At 44.6% G+C, this 20948-nt stretch overlaps 2 protein-coding genes across 6 annotated transcripts; both read right to left on the reverse strand.

The window, feature by feature from the left end:
* Positions 1–1043: 1043 nt before the first annotated feature.
* Positions 1044–6569, reverse strand: LOC121270567 (oocyte zinc finger protein XlCOF20-like). Of its 2 annotated transcripts, none has more exons than XR_005941574.1 (3): positions 6472–6569; positions 4606–5211; positions 1044–2987 (listed from the first exon to the last, which is right to left on the reverse strand). XR_005941574.1 is itself a non-coding variant. In XM_041175935.1 (3 exons), the coding sequence occupies exons 2-3, from the start codon at positions 4856–4858 to the stop codon at positions 2832–2834; spliced, it is 456 nt and encodes a 151-aa protein (XP_041031869.1). In that variant the 5' UTR covers positions 4859–5211; positions 6472–6569; the 3' UTR covers positions 1044–2831. The 2 variants fall into 2 exon arrangements, 1 of the variants encoding a protein (XP_041031869.1); XM_041175935.1 differs by having other exon boundaries at positions 4559–5211.
* A 2129-nt stretch (positions 6570–8698) lies between these two features.
* On the reverse strand, positions 8699–20653 carry LOC121270560 (zinc finger protein 239-like). 4 transcript variants are annotated; one of them, XM_041175925.1, is made up of 5 exons: positions 20505–20652; positions 19668–19721; positions 18978–19277; positions 16689–17500; positions 8699–11837 (listed from the first exon to the last, which is right to left on the reverse strand). In XM_041175925.1, exon 5 carries the CDS (start codon positions 11726–11728, stop codon positions 10604–10606), a length of 1125 nt encoding a protein of 374 aa, XP_041031859.1. In that variant the 5' UTR covers positions 11729–11837; positions 16689–17500; positions 18978–19277; positions 19668–19721; positions 20505–20652; the 3' UTR covers positions 8699–10603. The 4 variants fall into 4 exon arrangements, with proteins under 4 accessions (XP_041031859.1, XP_041031858.1, XP_041031861.1 ...); XM_041175924.1 differs by having other exon boundaries at positions 17143–17500; positions 19668–20653; XM_041175927.1 differs by lacking the exons at positions 16689–17500; positions 18978–19277; positions 19668–19721; positions 20505–20652 and adding an exon at positions 14958–15167.
* Between the last annotated feature and the right edge of the window lie 295 nt (positions 20654–20948).

Consider the following 20948-nt stretch of genomic DNA (forward strand, 5'->3'; position numbering starts at 1 on the left):
CCTCCCTCTGTCTACATTCCCCACCTCGAGGCTCAAGAATGTTCTTCCTTTTGTTGCTTCAAAGCTTCACACTAGTGCAAACATTTCCATTGTATTCTTTCCCCTTGTAATCTGTCTTTGAATTCTCTTTATCAACCAGACATGAACATTAGGGGAAATTAGCCTCATCGGTAATATCAAGAGGAAATTAGAGGCAGTGATTATCCAGGGATGTTGTCCTGTATTTCACACTATCTGCATGGGGGGCAGATCACCCAGTGTAACAATGAACCACTCAATGTTAACAGTAGGAGGGTGAATTTAATGTGTTTAATTCTATCCTGATTGTTTTAAAGTCTGTTTCTCTATGGAGCACTGATAACATAAAAAATCTCATTCTACTAACCACATTAATCACTTTATGTTGTTGTGTTGTTGAGTTCCTGGGCATGTCTGGGTCTCATTCCACAGAGCAGGTTCACCATGCATTTCCACATGTTAATTACTTCACATGTAACAAATCACATTGGGACACACACACCAGTATTCCAATATCATGCCACACATGCCGTCTGATACAAGCCATTCTTGACTTTCAGGTAATCTTAACAAAAGATCAGGAGGGTATCTGATGATCTTGACTTATCTCCCCACTGCATGGTGCAATGCCTCAGATACTGACCAGACAATTAAATGCAGTTACCTTGAAAAGTTCAGAAGCAAGGAAACTAAAATCTCCAAGAAAAGGCTTTCAATTTATTAGTCGCATCTACACTTTCCTTTCCTCCACTTAAATGTACGTGGATACAAAATTGAGCTATTTTATTGACCTATACCCAGGATGAGTTCTTCCAATTTCCATTTGTTGGTATGATTTTCTCTATCTTTTACTCGAAGTGGACCATCCCATTAATTACCATTCTATCTCATTTATGAGCTCTGGAGGAACTTTACTGTCCAACTCAATATTCACATAATATGGTGTTTTTACATCAGAGATAGAAATACTTACAATTCAGTTTAGACCTAACTCCCATATCTCCCGTTATCAAGCACTTTGTCTTAAAAGGTAGCAAGTGGGATAAATCCAAATCTTTAAAAGGTGAAGTCTTCAGTTCAAACTGTCTCAGTGGGACAGGAGTTAACGTCTTCGCTTGTTTGCGGAAAGTTGGAGCAAACGTTCTCAAATGTGCACAATTGTGTCAACTTTACATAACTTTTCTTTTCAGATCAAAGATGAATGAACCAAACACCATATTTTTTCTCCAATTCTTTTGGTATTTCTCACAGCTCTTTTGTTCTCTCTTCAGATTACTGTTACAATCTCAGCTGATGTTAAAACTTGACAATAAGATCCCAGAGTGAATCCTGGTTTGACAGATCCTAAATTTTTTTGAAGAAACTGTGAAGCAAAGTTCATCAACAGGAGTCTGTTGATGAACTTCTAATGCAAGAAATAAACTAATTACTAAACAGGAAAAAAATGAACTATATTACACCAGACAAAAAGGTTGGAAAGATCTCAATACCAACAAAAAAAGACACTTCAGATTGATGCTATTTCCTTTACCCCAGAAATATATTTACAGACACATAAACCAGTGAAGAGTTACCACTAGCTTGACACAAAAGCTTCTCACTTGGGTCTGGCACAGTTGCAAACAGTTTTCTTCCGGTGAATTCCTGAACATTCACTTGATGCTTATCACGCAACCTGTGTCTCTCCCCAAGACACCCAAAAAACACACTCTAAACTCATTGCTTGTTCAACTGCAAAGTGAACAAATGAGTTCCCTAAACTCCACCTTCCAGAAGCACCTCTGCTAAACTGATCACTTTACTGAGTTCGATAACTGATTATTCAGTTAACTACTGTCCCCGATAGCCTTGCAATTTTTCTTATCAGAGAACTTAACATTCCTGTCCTCTCTCCTTGACGCACTCTGAATTTTCAATGACAGATACAACCAAAGCAGATCCCATGGATTGCTCCAGAACCCACCCAGACATTTGTCACATTGTGAGCCAACCGATCCCACTGAAACTGTCTTTCTCATGAGGGTTTCCAATCTCCACATCTGAAGATCTCACCTTGGAATTCTTTCCAAAAGTCATTCCCACTCGGACAGTTTCAATAATGTCCCACCTCACAAGGTTTCAATCTCTCCCGAGATTCCTTTCCCCTGGATTCTTGAGTACGCTCAAGCATCACATTCCAAGCACAATTTCAGATCTTTGTCAAGCAGAACACCACTGCTTCAAAGAGGTACCCAAGTCACCGACCTTCAGCTGCCTTCTCAGATCTTCAGGGCTTCTCTCAAGCTCACTTCACTACAAGTCTGCTCACTGCAGCTCCTTATTTAACTCTGAGCCTGTTTATCTGCTCCTTTGCTTTACCTCATTTAAGGGGACCTATTCCTGTCCCTGATCTTCATCCCTTACCTGGGACTACTTTTGGGGATTTCTCCCTGGTTTCGGAACTTCTCCCTCTCCCCCTCCCGTGTCCTGCTCCCTGGCACACCAAAATAATGGTGCTCCATCTCAGGTCATCTGACGTGCATTTCCGAACTGGAGTTCCTGACCTCTGAACCAGAGAAGGTGAGTTGAGCTTTTATCACATGCCTTTGCAAATGACTGTAATATAACTGAAGAAAATTAAAACTAAATAAGTTAGCATTGAAGCTTCAACCTTCTTAAACCAAAAAGAGTCAAAGAGAGTGGAGCTCCCTACAGCTTGTAAGTTCCAGATCATAACTTAAAGGCTGAAGCTTATCTTTAGGGAATCCAACTTTTCGGTGCCTTTTACAGTTCTACAAGTAAATTATAATTCACTCTAAAAGGTTTACTTTCACTCAGTAATTATAACGTTTCACTTTTCTCAGCACAGAAGCTGGCAGCATTTTAAATCCCAATTGTATGCTTCTCTTGTAGCTGGTGCATGGAGAAGATCTTTTCCACTGTAGATCTGCCAGCACAGAAACTGCACTGTCATCCTGGATACACTCGGTCTGCAAAAAGATAAAGTGTTTAAGCATGACTGTATTGTAGGTCTTCCCTGTGAGGCTAAGGAGTGAGATGTCTCTCTAATTGTTGCAATCTCCTCTCTCACCTTTGTTTTTGTATATTGTGATGACTTCTGCATCATGCATGTCCTGTGGAACAGATGCTACCTTTCACAGTAGGAGGTGCTCACAAAATCTGGGACTCCCTGTACCTGAGCAGTTTGGTTGGAATTCCATCCTTGCCAGGTGCTTTTCTGCTTGCTAAGAATAATTGGGTCTGGTCAAGCTCAAATGATGTGGGTTCTTTATCCAACTCAAACATGATGGGAAGCTGCAGGAGAGAGTCAAACAGACTGGGAGATGTCTGTTTCACAGGGGTACAGCTCACACTAATGTTCAGCCCAGTGGGACATCTGTTTACTTTTGTCAGTGAGTACTTCACCATCTGTGATTTCAGGGGTCAACTTTGGTGATGGTCGGACCAAGCGCTCTTTTGATCCCATCATACAAAGCACATAGATTTCCATTGTCACAGGCAATTTAGATTTCTTGACATAGGCTAATCCAGTGTTTATTTATACCATATCTCCCTATTTTTTGCACAATCATCTTGGCTACTTTCAAGTTATGCAGTGTTCTAGCTGTTGGGTTTATGTTGTGCATCAGGTAGGCTTTGCTTTTTGCTTCAATGACAGATATCATCTCTGCTGAGTAGGTCTCAAACCAGTCATTGTTGTGGGTTCCACCTTTACCAAATGTTACTGCTGCTGTGTCAGAAATGACTGAATCAGCGACTTCCAAACTTCACCAGTATCAGTGTTGATTGATGAAGCTTTTATTGATGTGCCTGTAAAAGGTTTTACTATTTTGTTTAATGTTCCTTATTAATTTAATTTCATGATGAAGGTGTCACTGACAGAATGTGCAAGTCAGTAAGAATTGTCAGCAAGGATTAATCAGCACTTTATAACTGGAAATGTTAATCACTGGAACCTTTCTGACACTGAATTGTAGATTTTACATCAAATATCAATTTAGGATTGAAGTAAAATCCAAAATGTTATTGTAAACTAGTTCCTGGGGAGAGTTCTTATATTCAGGGGAAAGACCACAAATGGTGCTTTTAAAAACGGACATTGCAACCCTGAAAGTCAGTGACATCTCCAGAATATTAAACTCCAGCCAGGGTTGTTAACATCAGCAGAAACAAACCTAATATTGTCAGACTATCAGTCCTGGGTGTGATTCACAGCAGCAATTACAGCAGCAGAACCCAGCTCCTTCAGTCACTTGTGAACCCGCTCGTGTCTCAGCAGGTGTTGTGACTGAGTGAATCCCGCCCCACACAAGGAGCAGGTGAATGGCCTCTCCCCAGTGTGAACTCGCTGATGTGTCAGCAGTTGAGATGACCAACAGAATCCCTTCCCACACAAGGAGCAGGAGAATGGCTTCTCCCCAACGTGAGTGCGTTGATGCTCACTGAGGTCAGTTGACTGCCTGAAACTCTTTCCACAGGAAGTACAGCTGAATGGATTCTCCTTCGTGTGCATTTGGTGATGTGACTGGAGGGCAAATACCTGAGTGAATCCCTTCCCACACACAAAGCAAGTGAATGGTCTCCCACCCGTGTGAATCCGCTGGTGTTCATTGAGGATGGATGAAGACTTGAACCTTTCTCCACAGGTTGTGCAGCTGAACGGTTTCTTCTCAGTGTGAACTCGCTGGTGTGACCGAAGGCCGGATGACTGAGTGAATCCCTTCCCACACACAGAACAGCTGAACGGCTTCTCCCCAGTGTGAATGCGTCGATGGATTTCCAACCGGGATAAATAGGTGAATCCTTTACCACAGTCCTCACATTTCCACGGTTTCTCCATGGTACCGGTATTTTTTGTGTCTCTCCAAGTTGGACAATCGGTTGATCCTTGTCCACATATACAACAGGTGCACAGTTTCTCCCTACTGTGAATGATCTGATGTTTCCTCAGGCTGTGTAACTGGTTAAAGCTCTTTCCACAGTCAATTCACTGGAACTCTCTCACTCAGGTGTATGTGTCTTGGTGATTTTCCAGTCACATAATGTTTGAAACATTTCCCCACAGACAGAACAGACAAACATTTCTCCTTCCACATTGAAACGCTTATGTTATTCAGGTCCTGAGTGACTGTCAGGCCATGCTGTGATGTTAGGTTTGAGCTTCCTGAATGTAACTCCACCCGTTCTAATACCCTGGAAAAGGAGTTTACAAAACTCATCAGTGCAAATACAGGATGGAAATTCTGAACAGACAAACCTAGTTTCTATGGAACATGCTATCCTCTTGTTCCTGCAAAGCAGTAAATCCTCACACTACACAGTCTTCCTCCTCCCCGTGCTGGAATCCAAAACCCAGAGTGACCAACTGTACAGTATTTTACAACATTGTTCCGTATTTGAGAGTCAACTGTCCTGGTGCCGGAACACTGTTTGTCCTGTAAATTGGATCTTTCTGGTCGCACCCCTTACAGTACCCTATCGTCTACTGCTTCTGTGTTCGAACATCTCCGGCAGCTATTTCCCCCATTACCCCCACCCTCGCCCCACCAACTCTGGCAGCATCCCACCATTGACTCGTATGGACTCCCATGGCAGGCTGTCCCTTAATTTTCTCCATGAGAGTTCGTCATCCTCCCAAACACATCACACCATTCCTTTCCTCACTCCCAGTTTTATCCCTCTCTGTACTCTGGCTGGGTTCTGTTCTCAAGTGTGTGTGGAGAGTGAGAATATCATCAATGAATCGATCATTTTCTCTCCTGGTCACCGGGACCCTGAAGCCCCGCCCACTCTTTGTTGCGTCACCGGAAAGCAAGAAGACCCCGAGCTGCAGACGCAGGACCAGCAGGTTCTTATTGGGGATTTGGGGCCTTCAGTGGGTGTTTCTGAATCCTCCCCGCCCACCTCCCAGAGTTTCCTTCCTTCGCACAGATCAGATTTGAGCCCAAAGCGTAACCTCTTATTTATTGTCGCCCCTCCCCCATCCTCTGATGTGAACCATCCTCCACTCGCTGACCCAGGATGGCGGCCGTTAACCTGGGCCAGTTTCCGGGAGGGAGAAGCCCCGCAGCTGCAAACCAGGAGCTAATAATTATTCATAACGGTTATTCCAGCTCACAATGCCCGGGGAGTGATTGACGGGAGGACCGGACCAATAGGAAGAGGGGATGGAGGCCCGAGCGAGACAGCCTGGTCCTCCAACCAATCGGAGTGAATGAGGGGCGGGGCTGTCATTGTCTCCGCAGGCGCCCGGCTGCAACATTGTGCCCGATAAAGGTGGCGGCCGTTAACCGGGGCCTGTCTCGGGGAAAAGCCCGAGCAGTTGTAGCCAGTTCAGATACCACACAGGAGCTTCATATTGGGGACTTGCAGCCTATATAAGGTGTTTGTGAATCCTCCCAACCCACCCGCCGGTTCCTTCCCTCCTTCATGACCCAACCGGCGATAACTCACCGGCTGAGAATTTCCATACAGCCATCTCAGTTAATCATCACCATCATCGGCAGTGCGCATGCTCTAGCTCACACTGCTCGGCTGATTGGCAGCAGCTCCGGACCAATAGGTAGAGGGGGCGGGGCTGGAGGGCCGCGTGCGAGAGAGTGAACGGCTGGTCCTCCGACCAATCGGAATGAATGAGGGGCGGGGCTGAGCCCGGATCAACCTCATTGGCTGAGACTCTGCATCATTTTGGATGCTGATTTGTCTCAAACTCCAGGAGAAAACTGGACCTTCCTGTTTGTGGCTTTAAACAGATGAAACCCTGTGGGTGTGGAGCAAGCATTTGTTAGTAAACTGTGGGAACATGATGAAACAATGCAGAACTAATTCAAGGGCTGACTTCAAGGAATAACTGGGCAAACAGGGAATGTCACCTTTAGAACAAGGAGTGTCCTTGTTTTCAATAAACGAACAACAGAAGGGTTAGGACAGGTTAGGGAGAAGGTTCATACTGTTCATATATATACAGCAACAACTGGTCTCAAAGACAATCTCTTGTAGTTTGTGTGCATGGAGTGTGGGTGCTCAATCAGGTTTAAAGGGGTTAAATGATATATGTTTCCTTAACAAAAACAAAAATTGCTAGAAAAACTCAGCAGGCCTGACAGCATCTGTGGAGAGAAAGACAGAGTTAATGTTTCGAGTCCATGTGACTCTTCTTCAGAACTTGTTTCCTAGATTGGACAATCGCATTAAAATGTTGAACTCAGATGGGAATATGTATTGGTGTGAGGTGGGAAGATCTGGTTCCATGTACTCCTACGGCAAGCCTTAAAATCAGAGTGACAGTATTTCAGAACTGATTTCTGTGTTAGCAGCTATCCCATTGCTAACTGTTGGTAAGAGCGATGGAAGTCTTTAAAGTAAAGTGGAGACCATAGATGAGTTGGAGGATGATGTACACAAAGAATTTGTGAACTATCTGAGGATGATAGTGAGGGGAAAGGAAGGGATCTGGAAAGTAGCAGTCAGCTTGTGTTGTTCCAGGAGAAATGGGGCCTGGTTGTGTAGATGTCAGGTTTTACACAGCAGATGGTCAGCCTATAGCTTCACTCTGGATGAAGAATCTCTGAATGGTACCATTCAAATCATTCAATGAGATTCTAGGAGAACCAACATTGTCTGCTCAGAGAGGGGAAGGTTTGTTTTACAGTTAATAAGAAACAGCACATACGCTCACAGACACCCATACACAGAAACCTGCACACAGGCACACATATACCCATAACAGACAACCACACACTCAAACACAGAGACCCACATTCACACTCACACAGGCGTACATTATCCTCCAGTGATTCTGAGTGGTTTTGGCCATACAATTTCACGGTTTTCTCTGAAGCTTAAATCAATATTGAACAACACCTGGGACACAGGAAACAACAAGCAATAACATTTGAGTGATCTATTGTCACCTGGGTGATCATCCCTGGTTGGAGATAGAGTAAAATACAGAAGAACATCCCTGGATAATCACAGCAAGTACTTTCCTCCTAGTATTACAGATGATGCTAATTCCTCTTCTATTGATGGTCTGCGGGATGGAAAGAATTGTAAGACAGGTTACAAGGAGAAAGAATATAATGGAAATGTTTGCACTGACCAAGAGAAAAGCTTTGAAGCTACAAAAGGAAGAATCTTCTTGAGCCTCGAGGTTGGGAATGTAGACAGTGGGAAGGCCAGGTGAGGAAGACTTGAATAATTCTAATAACTCTATTAAACATTTCTCAATAGTACAGACACTTACACACATTAAACTAAGAATCTGCAATAGAAGTAGGCTCTAGGAGGTCATACTGAGGATAAGATTAGAGCCTGTGAACAGACACCAATACATTAATGATCTGGAAGAACAGACAATGTATGTCCTCGGCACTGAGTCAGAGGGTCAGGAGACGAACTGAATACAAAGACGTTATTAAGTCTCTCAGAACGAGATCAGATGTTCAGGTAGAAATCATGAGAAGAGCAATGACGATATCGCACAGATTCACTAACGAGGATTACATCATTTATGAGATGAAATGTTATGATATGGCAAGTGGTATTTGCCAGACTGAGTAAATACACAAGGGAACCTTGGCCACGCTAGCACAATGGTTTTGCAACTTGTATTTATTACCAGAAGATTTGTGCACTGATTCAGAAGTGATACGTCCACTGACACCTTTAGAGATTTTGGAAATCAAATTAAAACATTTATTAACAAAAGAAAAGCATAAATCACATACACAAGATTACAGTTACATGGTTACTCCATATTATAACAATTTCCAAAATTCCTAGTTAACCAGACTCCAGACTACAAATTCCTAATTAACCAGACACCCCCTTTAAGGCAACAGTCCAAAATAGATTTTAAATTTATTGTGACAATCCAGCAAGGTTACCCACTCAACAGTGGTGTTCCAAAGGCTTTTAACACAACTTTGGCTACGGGAACAGCAGACTTCTGCAAAGTGGCTAGAGGCTTTTCTCCAAGTAGGTTTTACACTTGTACCTTTCAGATATTACACGGCCACCCCACACACAGCCTTCCATCCTTCTTTAAATATATTTCTTCCTCTTTAATCTCTAAAACCCATTGTTCCTTCATGTCTTTGGCATTTACTTTTCCCATAATATGAAAATCTTTTATGTTGTCATTATGGCCAGCACTTTTGGGAAAACTCAACATAATAACCTGCCTTATTTATCTTGTTAGTTGTCAACATCTCATCATGTATTTTGAAAACCAAACACCTCTGCACATATCTTAAAATGCAAATTCTATCTGCCAAGGCTTTACCCTACTTCATTCATTAACATTTCACATGCCCTTTTTATACGTGACTCCTTTGATAATTTGAACCTTGCAGTCTATCCATCTCTAATTTAATTAAATCAGCCACGCAGACAGAACCATCCACACACACAAACATAAGCCTACTTTACAATACCCAACAATATTATGAAAAATATGAGAGTTTTGTGACAGATTTAAACGGTTACTGTATTCTGTTTGATAAACAAATAACCAGAATATGTTGACATGTTATCATCAAGTTAGCGAAACGTTACTAAAGTCAAAAAGGATCAATACACAAAAGCTTGGAGTTGTTGACCATGTCTACCTTCAATCAGACTGATCAGATTCAAATAATGTGCTCACAACTATTTCTGATGAGTCCTCCTGTGAGTATCCAGTAATCTCATGGTCTCTGTGTGTAACGGATTATGTACTAAAAAAAAGCATTAAACCAATGTCTCTGTGTTCCCTAGTTTCCGAGCTTCTTTAAAGGGAGACAGATAATTCTGTAAAAACACAAAATGCATTTAGCTTTTAGGGAGCAGCACTCTAACAATTTGAAATTAATTCCAGGATCTCTGTTAAGTACAATATCCATTATCAGGAAATGTGTTTCCATACAGGAAGCAGGTGAATAGCCTCATTCCACTTTGTCATTGACATTTTTACAGTTTTCATGATGATCAAATCCCTTTACAAGGAGATATACACATACACACACACACAGAAACATTCACTATTCAATGTGAACTCACTGATCAGTCAGAAGTTTAAATGACTGAGTGAATCCCTTCCCTCACATGGAGCAGGTGAATAGTCTCAGCCCAGTGTGAACTTGCTGCTCTGTCCAAAGATTGGATGAAATAATGAATCCAATTTCATGTTCATATCACCTGCACAGCCTTTACCCAGTGAGAACATGTTGGTGATTCATCAGGTCAGTTGATTCCGTGAATCCCTACCCACAATTGGAGTAAGTGAATGGCTGTCCAACAGCAGGCTGTATGACTGAGTGAATCCCCACCCACACGTGGAGCAGGTGATTGGCCTCTCTCCGGTGAGAACTTGCTGGTATTTGAGAAGGGTGCATGTCTGATCAATTCTCTTCCCACATCCTGAGCATGAGACAGCCTCTCCTCAATGTGACTGTGCTGGTGGACAGTGAAATGAGATGACTGCCTGAACTTAGTCCCACAGTGGGAGCACTTGCAAGGTTTCGTATCAGTGAGCATTTTGGTGGAACGACAGGTCTCCAGGGCTTTTATAGCACTTCCTGCAGCCTGGGCATTTAAAAGGTCTCTAGTCAATGTGAACCCGTTGGTGTTTCAGTAAGTTGGATGAGGTACTGAATCCCTTCCCACAATTGGAGCAGGTGAATGGCCTCTCCCCAGTGTGAACTCGCTGGTGGGTTAGCAAGTGTGATAAGCAAGTGAATCTTTTCCCACACACAGAGCAGGTGAATGGCCTCTCCCCAGTATGAGTGCGCCGATGTGTCGACAGTTGGGATGACTGAGTGAATCCCTTCCCACACTCAGAGCAGATGAACGGCCTTTCCCCAGTGTGAATTCGCTGGTGCATCAGCAGGCGGGATGAAATACTGAATCCCTTCCCACATTCAGAGCAGGTGAAAGGACTCTCCCCAGTGTGACTGTGCTGATGTACAGTGAGTTCAAATGATCGCCTGAACCCAGTGCCACATTGAAAGCACCTGAACGGTCTCTCCTCAGTGTGAACACGTTGATGGGACATCAGTTCCCCAGAACTTTTATAGCACTTCCCGCAGTCTGGGCATTTAAAAGGTCTCTCAGCAGTGTGAACTCGCTGGTGCGTCAGCAGACGTGATGAACATGTGAATCCCTTCCCACATTTGGAACAGGTGAATGGCCTCTCCCCAGTGTGACTGCGCTGGTGAGTCAGCAGGTGGGATGACTGAGTGAATCCCTTCCCACAGTCAGAGCAACTGAAGGGTCTCTCCCCAGTGTGAGTGCGCTGGTGGGCTCGTAGTTGGGATGACTGAGTGAATCGCTTCCCACAGTCAGAGCAGGTGAATGGCCTCTCCCCAGTGTGAATTCGCTGGTGTGTCAGCAGGTGAAATGAGGTAGTGAATCCCTTCCCACACTTGGAGCAGGTGAATGGTCTCTCCCCATTGTGATCCCGCTGGTGTTTCAGCAAGCTGGATGAGTGAGTGAATCTCTTCTCACACTCAGAGCAAGTGAACGGCTTCTCCCCAGTGTGAGTGCGCCGATGAGTTTCTAGGTCAGACGGGTAATTGAATCCCTTCCCACAGTCCCCACATTTCCATAGTTTCTCCCTCGTATGACTGCACTTGTGTTTCGATAGGCCAGATGATCGGCTGAAGCCTCGTCCACACACAGAACATGTGTACGGTTTATCTCCACTGTGAACGGTGCTTTTTCCTTCCATGTTCAAAATCAAATGATATTCCAGTTATGATAAATTTGGAGGCTGCATCAGATCCAGATGTGATGATTGGTTTGAGTTTCCTCACTGCAAATCCTTCCCTTCTAGCACCCTGTGAAATTAATTTAAAATAGAAAAAAGACAGTGAGAGAGAACCTACAAAAGCACAAAGACAGAAACAGAGTGAGAGAGAGGGATGGAGCAGCAGGGGGCTAAGGAAAAGGATTTTAAATATTTACAACTTGACCAGAACTTTGACAGAGCCTGCCAACCTTTCAAACTCCCCCACCCAGAAGGACCAGGGTAACAGGTGTATGTGAACACCATCACCAACAAGTCCTCCACGGTCTTGCCTTGTCTGACATCCAGTAATGGATGAACATAATTTACTCCATTAAAATATTGGGAAGCCCTTCAGTCCCCACTACAAACTCCATTTCCTAGCCACCGACTCCATCCCTCTCCCTGGAACTGTGTGAGGCTGAATCAGACTGTTCACAACCTCAGTGTCATATTATACCCAAAGATGAGCTTTCAACCACATACCCACATCACCAAAACCGCCTATTTTCACCTCAGTAACATTGCCCGACTCTATCCTAGTTTCAGCTCATCTGCTGCTGAAACCGTCACCCATTCCTTTGTTACCTTTAGGCTTAACTATCCTAACGCACTCCCAGGCAGCCTCCCACATTCAACCTCCTCTAATGTTGAGCTCAAGCAGAGCTCCATTGCCATGTGCTTCCTTGCACCAAGTCATATATATCCATCACCCTTATGCTCACTGACTTACAAAAGCTCCCATTTAATAAGTACCTACATTTTTAAGTTCTCATGTTTGTTTTCAATTTCCTCCATGTTCCCTGTCTCTGTAATCTCCTCCATGCTCTTGTCCCTCCCTGTCTCTGTAATCTCCTCCATACTCTTGTCCATCCCTGGCTCTGTAATCTCCTCCATGCTCTTGTCCATCCCTGGCTCTGTAATCTCCTCCACACTCCTGTCCGTCCCTGTGTCTGTAATCTCCTCCATACTCCTGTCCGTCCCTGTGTTTGTAATCTCCTCCATGCTCTTGTCCCTCACTGTCTCTGTAATCTCCTCCACACTCCTGTCCGTCCCTGTCTGTAATCTCCTCCATGCTCTTGCCCCTCTCTGTCTCTCTAATCTCCTCCAGTCACGCAATCCTCTGAAATATCCGCGCCCTTATAATTCCGGCCTGCTGACCACTCCTGATTTTAATCGCTCCACTGTTGGTGGCCCTTCTTTCAGTTGCCAAGGCCACAAGCTCTGGAATTTCCTCCTTAAACCTCTCCGTCCCTCTACCTCGCTTTCCTCCTTTAAAATACTCCTTAAAACCTACCTCTGACCAAGCTTTTGATCACCTGCCCTAATATCACCTTATGTGGCTCGTTGTCAAATGTTGTTTTGTAACATTTGTGTGAAACATCTTGGAACATTGTACTGCATCAAAAGCGTGACATAAATATAAATTAGTATTGTTGACTTGGACATATATGGCCTTCATCATCACAGAGTGAATAACCTGTAACTCCTTATCTAACAACATTGTGGGAGCACCTCCGCCACATGGACTGCAGCGGTTCAAGAAGGTCAAACCTCATCTTCTCCACAGGCAACTGGAGATTGGTAATATCTGCTGCTGGTCCTGTTGGTGAAAGGACAGGGACATGGGAGCTGATTTGCTCTTGTCAAGAGCCAGCCTGAGCACAACGTGCTAAATAGTCTTCTTCTGTATTGTAATCACTCAATGATTCTATGACTCAATGAAAAAGGACCTACATTGGAGGTCAGAGATCAGCTCCTGCCACCAAAGCCCACCGTGATGCAACCCAGCTCTTAATCAATCTGTCTGTGTTTCCAGACTTGGTTCTCTGAGTGATGCCTGGAATAAAATAATAGTAAAATACTGCAGCTGCTGGAAATCTGAAATAAAAATAAAAAACGCTGGGAATACTCAGCAGGTCGGGCAATTTCTTTGGAGCGAGAAACAGCATTAACATTTCAGGATGGGCAGAATGAATTACGGGGAATAAAAATGGTGCAGAATTTGACTTGCAGTATAAGGTTAGAAGTGGAAGAGAAATGGACAATAGCGCAGGCTAAACAAGACGTAACAATGAAAGATCATGTGGGAAGATGGAAAGCCAGCAGCACATGGTTGGGGGATGGGCAGCAGTGGAACCTCATTTAGACATAGTCAATGGCAGTAACATTAAAATACCAAACATAACTACAATACATTCATTATCAGAGGCCAAGGAAGTTATATAATGGCAGAGAGGTGATCAGGGAGGGCAGAGGTGAAATAGACCAATGGATGGGCTTGGGTTCACTTCTACTGTAAAGTAGCCAAACCAGCCCCAGAAACGTGGGACTTCATACAAATAACAGAGCATAGAATTAAAAGCTCTAAATTGCAGATATTCTTATTGTGTCCACGGACAGTCTATACATGGCCCAGCCAGAACTGGACATATTTTTGCACCTTGCTGTTGAATTCGGCAAGATCTGCAACAGTGTAGGGTTCCTCTAGTGATAGGCATTGCAGGAGATGTTGCATAGTCTGTGGCTCAGTTCCACATTCACAAGTTGTCAGGCTGGTTGTATATCGCCATTTGCTTAGTGACACCTTTGAACGACCTACCCCAGTCCTAAGTCTGTTAAGGCACTTCCATGTTAATTGCAGATGAATGGTCAGAAATACCACTGAAACAATTTCAGTTTTTAATTTTAAAATCCCCTGATGCAGCCTGCAGGTGGAAACATATCAGAAGCACTGGAGTCCGAGAAAAATCTCCCAGTTGAGGAAATACTCATGAACTCCAGCGGAAAAAGCTTCTATTAACCACTACTGTTTGTTACCTGTCACTCAGCCAATTCCGTATCCTTGTTGTTCATGTCCCTTTTATTCCATGAATTAGAACTTTGCTCACAGCTTAAAGTCTGTTGTGTGACACTGTATCAAATGTCTTTTGGAAATCCATGTACATCACATCATTGCTCACATTAACCCTCTCTGTTACCAATTCAAAAAACTCCCGCAAGTTAGTTAATTGTGATATTAAACAGTTTCCCCTCCTGCTTCCTGTAAAGTTAAAGATGATTTTTTGTAAACAAATGCATCAGTGTCAATCCAGGATAGAAATTCACACCATTCTCTCCTCCTGCTCCAGGATCAGTAAAGTGAGTTAAAGATAATTTCTCATTAACAAACCCATTGCTGCATTTTCTTCATTAACCCACATTTGTCCACTCGGGCCTGGCACCGGGAGAAAGCCTGCAGCTGCCGTTCCGTTCGGTGCAAAGGCGGGCCCGGTACTGTCTTACTGGGGGTGTTGAGGCCTCCACTGGGTGTTTGTGAAGCCTCCCCTCCCACCCACTGCCCCTAACGCTGCCTCCGCTTATCCGCCTCCTTCCCGCCTGAAGATGAGACAAACAAGCGTCTGTCCATAGACATCACCCGCACTGCGCATGCTCCAGATCACGATGCCCGGGGAATGATTGACGGCAGCTTAGGACCAACGGGAAGAAGGGGCGGGACTGGAGGACCGAACGGGGGAGCTGGCCATCCGACCAATCGGAGTGAATGAGGGGCGGGGCTAATCCCGGATCTCCCTCATTGGTTGAAACTCGGTATCATTTTGGAAGCTGATTTGTCTCAAACTCCAGGAGAAAACTGGACCTTTCTGTTTGTGGCTTTAAACAGATGAAACCCTGTGGGTGTGGGGCAAACGTTTCAACAGTTGTTATTGAAATTGATTCATTCAGGACAGACAGCAGGGATGATTTATTTGCAATGTAGTGGGAAAGGGAAAAAATGACCACGAACTGAATAATCAGTAACAGGATATTTATCTCCTCTCTCAGCAACAGAGGAGCTGTGGGTGGAGACAAGTAACGTTATGGAGGTGGAGATATGTGGTATTTGTGATGGTGTGGATAAGTGGTGGGAAAGTCATCTTGAGATCAAACAGACATCAAGATTCTGAAGTGTGATTCAGCCTCAACACAGTTCCTAGAAAGAGGGATGGACTCGGTAGTTAGGAAACAGAATTTGTAGTGGCGACTGTAGACAATTGCTTTGGTCTCCCTAATTGTTAATCGGAGGAAGTTTCTGCTCATCCAGTACTGGATGTTGGATAATCGGTTTGATAATTTAGTAACTGGAGGAATGAAGAGGGATGGTGCTGAAGTAGAGCTAGGCATTGTCAGTGTACATGTGAAAACGAACAAGGTGCTTTTGGATGGTGTTGCCTGGTGGCAGCATGTAGATGAGAAATAGGAGGGACCAAGTATAGATCCTTGGGGGACACCAAGTTCAAGGTCCTTGCAGAGGAAAAGCAGGTTGGAGATGGGGCAGTAGTTTGCAAGGATGGTGGGGATCAAAGGTTGCTTTTTTTCAGGATGGTGATGATGGTGGATTTAGAGGTGAGAGGGACAATATCAGAAGAGAGATACAACCATAAACAGTATCAGCTAAAATGGGGAAAATGGAGCATCAGCAGTGTAGTGGGGTTAGGAGTGAAGGACTAGGAGGTAGGTCTCATGGACAAGATGAGCTCCGACAGGTGTTGATGGGAGATAGGAGAGAAACGGGAGAAAGATGCAAGTTCAGTGCTAAGACAAGGAGGAACTTTGGAGACAGTTTGGCCTGGTGGGATAGTGGAAGGGAGGGAAATAGCAGATGCAGCTGATCAGATTGTCCAAATCTTAGTGATGGAGAAGCTCCATGAGCTCCTCACACTTATTGTTGGAGGTGAGATGAGGGAGATGGGGAGAGGGAGAGCATTTCAAAAGAAACTAACTTGTGTTAAGAGATATTAAAATAATTTGCCGCACTGTGTTTAACACAAACCTAATATATTTCACTTTTATCCAGAATATTAACCCCAATAACTGGGCTAGAGTTTATTAACATCAGCAAAAATAGACTACAATGACATACTTCAGTCCTGAATCTGATTAACAGCAGAATCCAACCCCTGCAGTCACTCATGAATTCGCCAGTGTTTCAGCAGGTGGGATGACTGAGTGAATCCCTTCCCACACTCAGAGCAAATGAACGGCCTCTTCCCAGTGTGAACTTGCTGATGTCTCAGCAGGGTGGAGGACAGAGTGAATCCCTCCCCACACTCAGAGCCTCTCCCTTGTGTGGATGTACTGCTGTGTAGAGAGTTGAGATGATCGCCTGAACCCAGTCCCGCAGTGAGAGCACCTGAACAGTTTCTCATCAGTGTGAACATGTTAATGAAGCATCAGTTCACTGGTACTTTTAAAGCACTTCCCACAGTCCAGGCATTTAAAAAGTCTCTCCTCAGTGTGAAAACGTTGAGGGGACATTAGTTCCCAGGAACTTTTATAGCACTTCCCACAGACTAAGCATTTAAAAGGTCTCTCACCAGTGTGAACACGCTGGTGCGTCATGAGTTGCAATGACCGTGTGAATCGTTTCCCACAGTCAGAGCAGGTGAACGGCCTCTCCCTGTGTGACTGCTTCGATGAGTTTCCAGTTCAGACGGGTAACTGAATCCCCACATTTCCACAGCTTCTCCCTGTTGTGACTGCACTTGAGTCTCGACAGGTCAGATGATCGGCTGAAGTCTCATCCACACACGGAACATGTGTATGGTTTCTCTCCACTGTGAACTGTGACTTTTCCTTCCATGTTCAAAGTCCAGTAAATTGGGTGACTTCACCAGAACCTGATGTGATGTTAGGTTTGAGTTTCCCAATTGCAAATCCTTCCCTTCTAATCCCCTGTGAAATTGATTTAAAACAGAGAAAAGGGAGTGAGATAGAATCCACAAAAACACAAAGACGAATTGTGAAACTGAACTGAATGAATCAAGTAATTTGTGGGGCTAGCACTAGGAAAACGTGACCATTAAAGAAGCCAATTGGCATAAAAACCCAACTGGTTCACTAATGTCCATCAGGGAAGGGAACCTGTCACCCAGCCCAGACGTACACAAAACTCTGGCCTCCATGAGAGGAGAGGGAGGGGTGGGAGACGCAGGCGGTAAGCGAGAGAGATTTTATTTTTCTACAACTCAGTCAGAACTTTGACAGAACACCCCAAACCCTTAACCTCCACACCAAGAAGGACCAGGGTCACAGGTGCACGTGGATGAGTGCAGCTCCCACAACACTCAGGAAGCTTGGCACCAGACAGGACAAAGCAGCCCGCTTGATTGGCACCACACCCACAAACATTCACTCCCTCCACCACCAATGCACAGTGACAGCAGTGTGTACCATCTACAAGATGCACTGCAGGGATTCACCAAGGCTCCTTTGACAGCACCTTCTAAACCCTCGACCACTACCACCCAGAAGGACAAGGGCAGCAGTTAGGTGGAAACACCACCACCTGGAAGCTTCCCTCCAAGTCACTCACCATCCTGACTTGGAAATATATCAGCCGTCCCTTCACTGTTGCTGGGTCAAAATCCTGGAACTCCCTTCCTAACAGCACTGTGGGTGTACCTACACCATGTGGACTGCAGCGGTTCAAAAAGACAGTTCACCACCACCTTCTCAAGGGCAACTAGGGATGGGCAATAAATGCTGGCACAGCCAGTGAAGCCAGCATCCCGTCAATGAATTTTTAAAAAATCCTTAGTTGCCTCTGGATTTAACTATCCTCACTCACTTCCAGCCAGACTTGCACATTCAACCTCCCTGTAATCTTGAGGTCATCCAAAACTCTGCTGTGCGTTTCCTCACACCAAGTCTTGTTCATGCTTCAGCCCTGTGCTCACTGGCCTACAAACGTCTCATTTAAGAAGCACCAAAATTTTAAATTTCTCATCCTTGTTTTCAAATCCTCCTCATGGTTGCATTCATCCCTTTCTCTGTGATCTTCTCCAGCCACACAACCCTCTGAGATATCTGCACTGCTCTAATTCTGGCGTCCTGAGAATTCCTGGTTTTACTCACTCCCACCTTGCTTGCCAAGGCCATAATCTGTGGAATTTCCTCCCCAACCTCTCCACCTCTCTATTGTTCTTTAAGATACAATTTAAAAACTAACTCTTTGACCAAACTAGTTGTCATCTGCCCTAACTTCTCCATATGTGGGCTCGGTGTCAAATCTTGCTTTAGAACACTCCTGTGAAACACACATTGGAAAGTTGTATTATATGAAAGGTGCTATATAAATACGTGTTGTTGTTGCTGTTTTACATATATCACCATTTCTTCAGTTCTGGCCGAAAACCCTATAACTCCTTACCAAACACATCGTGGGAACACCTTCACCACACAGACTGCAGCAGGTCAAGAAGGTCAAACATCTTCTCCACAGCTAACTGGGGATTGGTAATATATGCTGATCTTGTGGGACTAACTGATCAGATCTTGCAGAGAGTCAGCATGGGCACAATGAGTTAAAGAGCCTCCTTCTATATGACTTGAAGAAAATGGACCTGTAGTGGAGGCCAGGGGCGAACATTTGCCACCAATGCCTATCCTGCTACAAACCAGCTCTGAGTTGGTCTGTATGTGTTTCTAGACTCGGTTCTGTGAAAAAATCCTGCAATAAAACAAAAGGAAAAGAAATGAATTATGGTGCAAGTAAAACAATTCCTGAATATAAAAGATTCTGCGGGAAGGTAAAGCTGGGAAGCCAGCAGCACATGGTCAGGGATGGCCAGTGGTGGAAGCCTCACTTAGACCTGATCAGCATAACTATCAGTAAAATACTAAACATGGTTAAAACACACCCATTAGAAGAGACAGAGGAAGTTAGTCAAAGGCAGAGAGGTGATCAGGGAGGGCAGAGATGAAACAGAGCAATGGATGGACATGGATTCAGATCCACAGTAAAGGAGCCACACCAGCCCCATAGCCATGGAATCTCTCACAGATAACACAGCATCGAACTTAAAGCTCTAAAATGCAGATGAATGGTCAAAATACTCACCTCTGAAACAACTCCACTGTTTTCAATATTAAAATCTCCTGCTGGAGCCTGCAGCTGGAAAGATATCAGAAGCACTGGAGTCAGAGAAAAATCTCCCAGTTGAGGAAGTACCCAGGGAGCAGGGTGATGTTACCGTGTAATTGTTGGTGCGTGATGACATCACAGACACGAACACAGAACATCTGGGTCTGTGCAAACCAGTGATCACCACACATTATGAAGGATGTGAGGGCCCATGAGAGGGTGCAGAGGAGATTTACCAGAATGCTTCCAGGAATGAGGGATTATAGTTGCAAGGTTAGGTTGGAGGAATCGGGATTGTTCTTCTTGGAGTGAAGCCGATTGCTGGGAGATTTGATAGAGGTGTACAAGTTTATAAAACAAAAACAAAAATGAAAATACCTGGAAAAACTCAGCAGGTCTGGCAGCATCTGGGGAGAGGAACACAGTTAACGTTTCGAGTCCGTATGACTCTTCAACAGAACTTGTGCTAGTTTTATACCAGGTAGATAAAGATTAACTGTTCCCATTAACTAATCAAAAAGATTTTGTGCAATACAGAAAGGAGATGTGAGGAAGAACTTCTTTTGACGCAGCGAGTGATAATGTCTTGGGTAATGACCCTGGGTCTCTGAATTACTGATCCAGTGACATTCCCACTAGGCCACTGTCTCCCCCTGGTCTCTTTGTTTGAGGTTGTTCCCGGAGAGAAGCCGGAAGCGGCGGATAATGAGAGTGGAGAATGTTCATTGTTTAATATTCGGCTCTGGGGCCGCACTCGGGATTTGTAAACCCCGCCCGGAGTTTATTAACCCGCTCCCGACAGTGACCTCTCACCTGACAACCTCACAATGCCCAGCTGATTGACGGAAGCTCCGGACGAATAGGAGGCGGGGCTGGAGGACCGAACGAGCTGATGGTCCTCCAACCAATCGGAGTGAATGGGGCGGGGATTTCGCGTCAGGACGGGAGCTGTGCGCGCGGCACCGAGCAATTCCTGGTGCTGAATCCGGATGAGAAACAACAGGAGAGCAGGAGATGAATAGAGCGGTTTAGGCGGGGAGGATTCATACATATACTATGCAGCCGTGAAACTCCGAAAATCAAGGTATTAATTTTGCATCAACGGGGTGCCATTGTTGGAGGGGGCAATATGCAGCGGAGAGCATGCGCGACCACTATCTTTATAGGGGCAAGTCCAGATGAGCGCATGCGCAGTCATCCTGGACCCGGAAGTCGGAATGTTGTGTTTTTTTTGTCCTGGACTGACAGTGATGGACT

Source organism: Carcharodon carcharias, chromosome 27, assembly GCF_017639515.1.
Source record: "Carcharodon carcharias isolate sCarCar2 chromosome 27, sCarCar2.pri, whole genome shotgun sequence".
Taxonomy (NCBI): Eukaryota; Metazoa; Chordata; class Chondrichthyes; order Lamniformes; family Lamnidae; genus Carcharodon; species Carcharodon carcharias.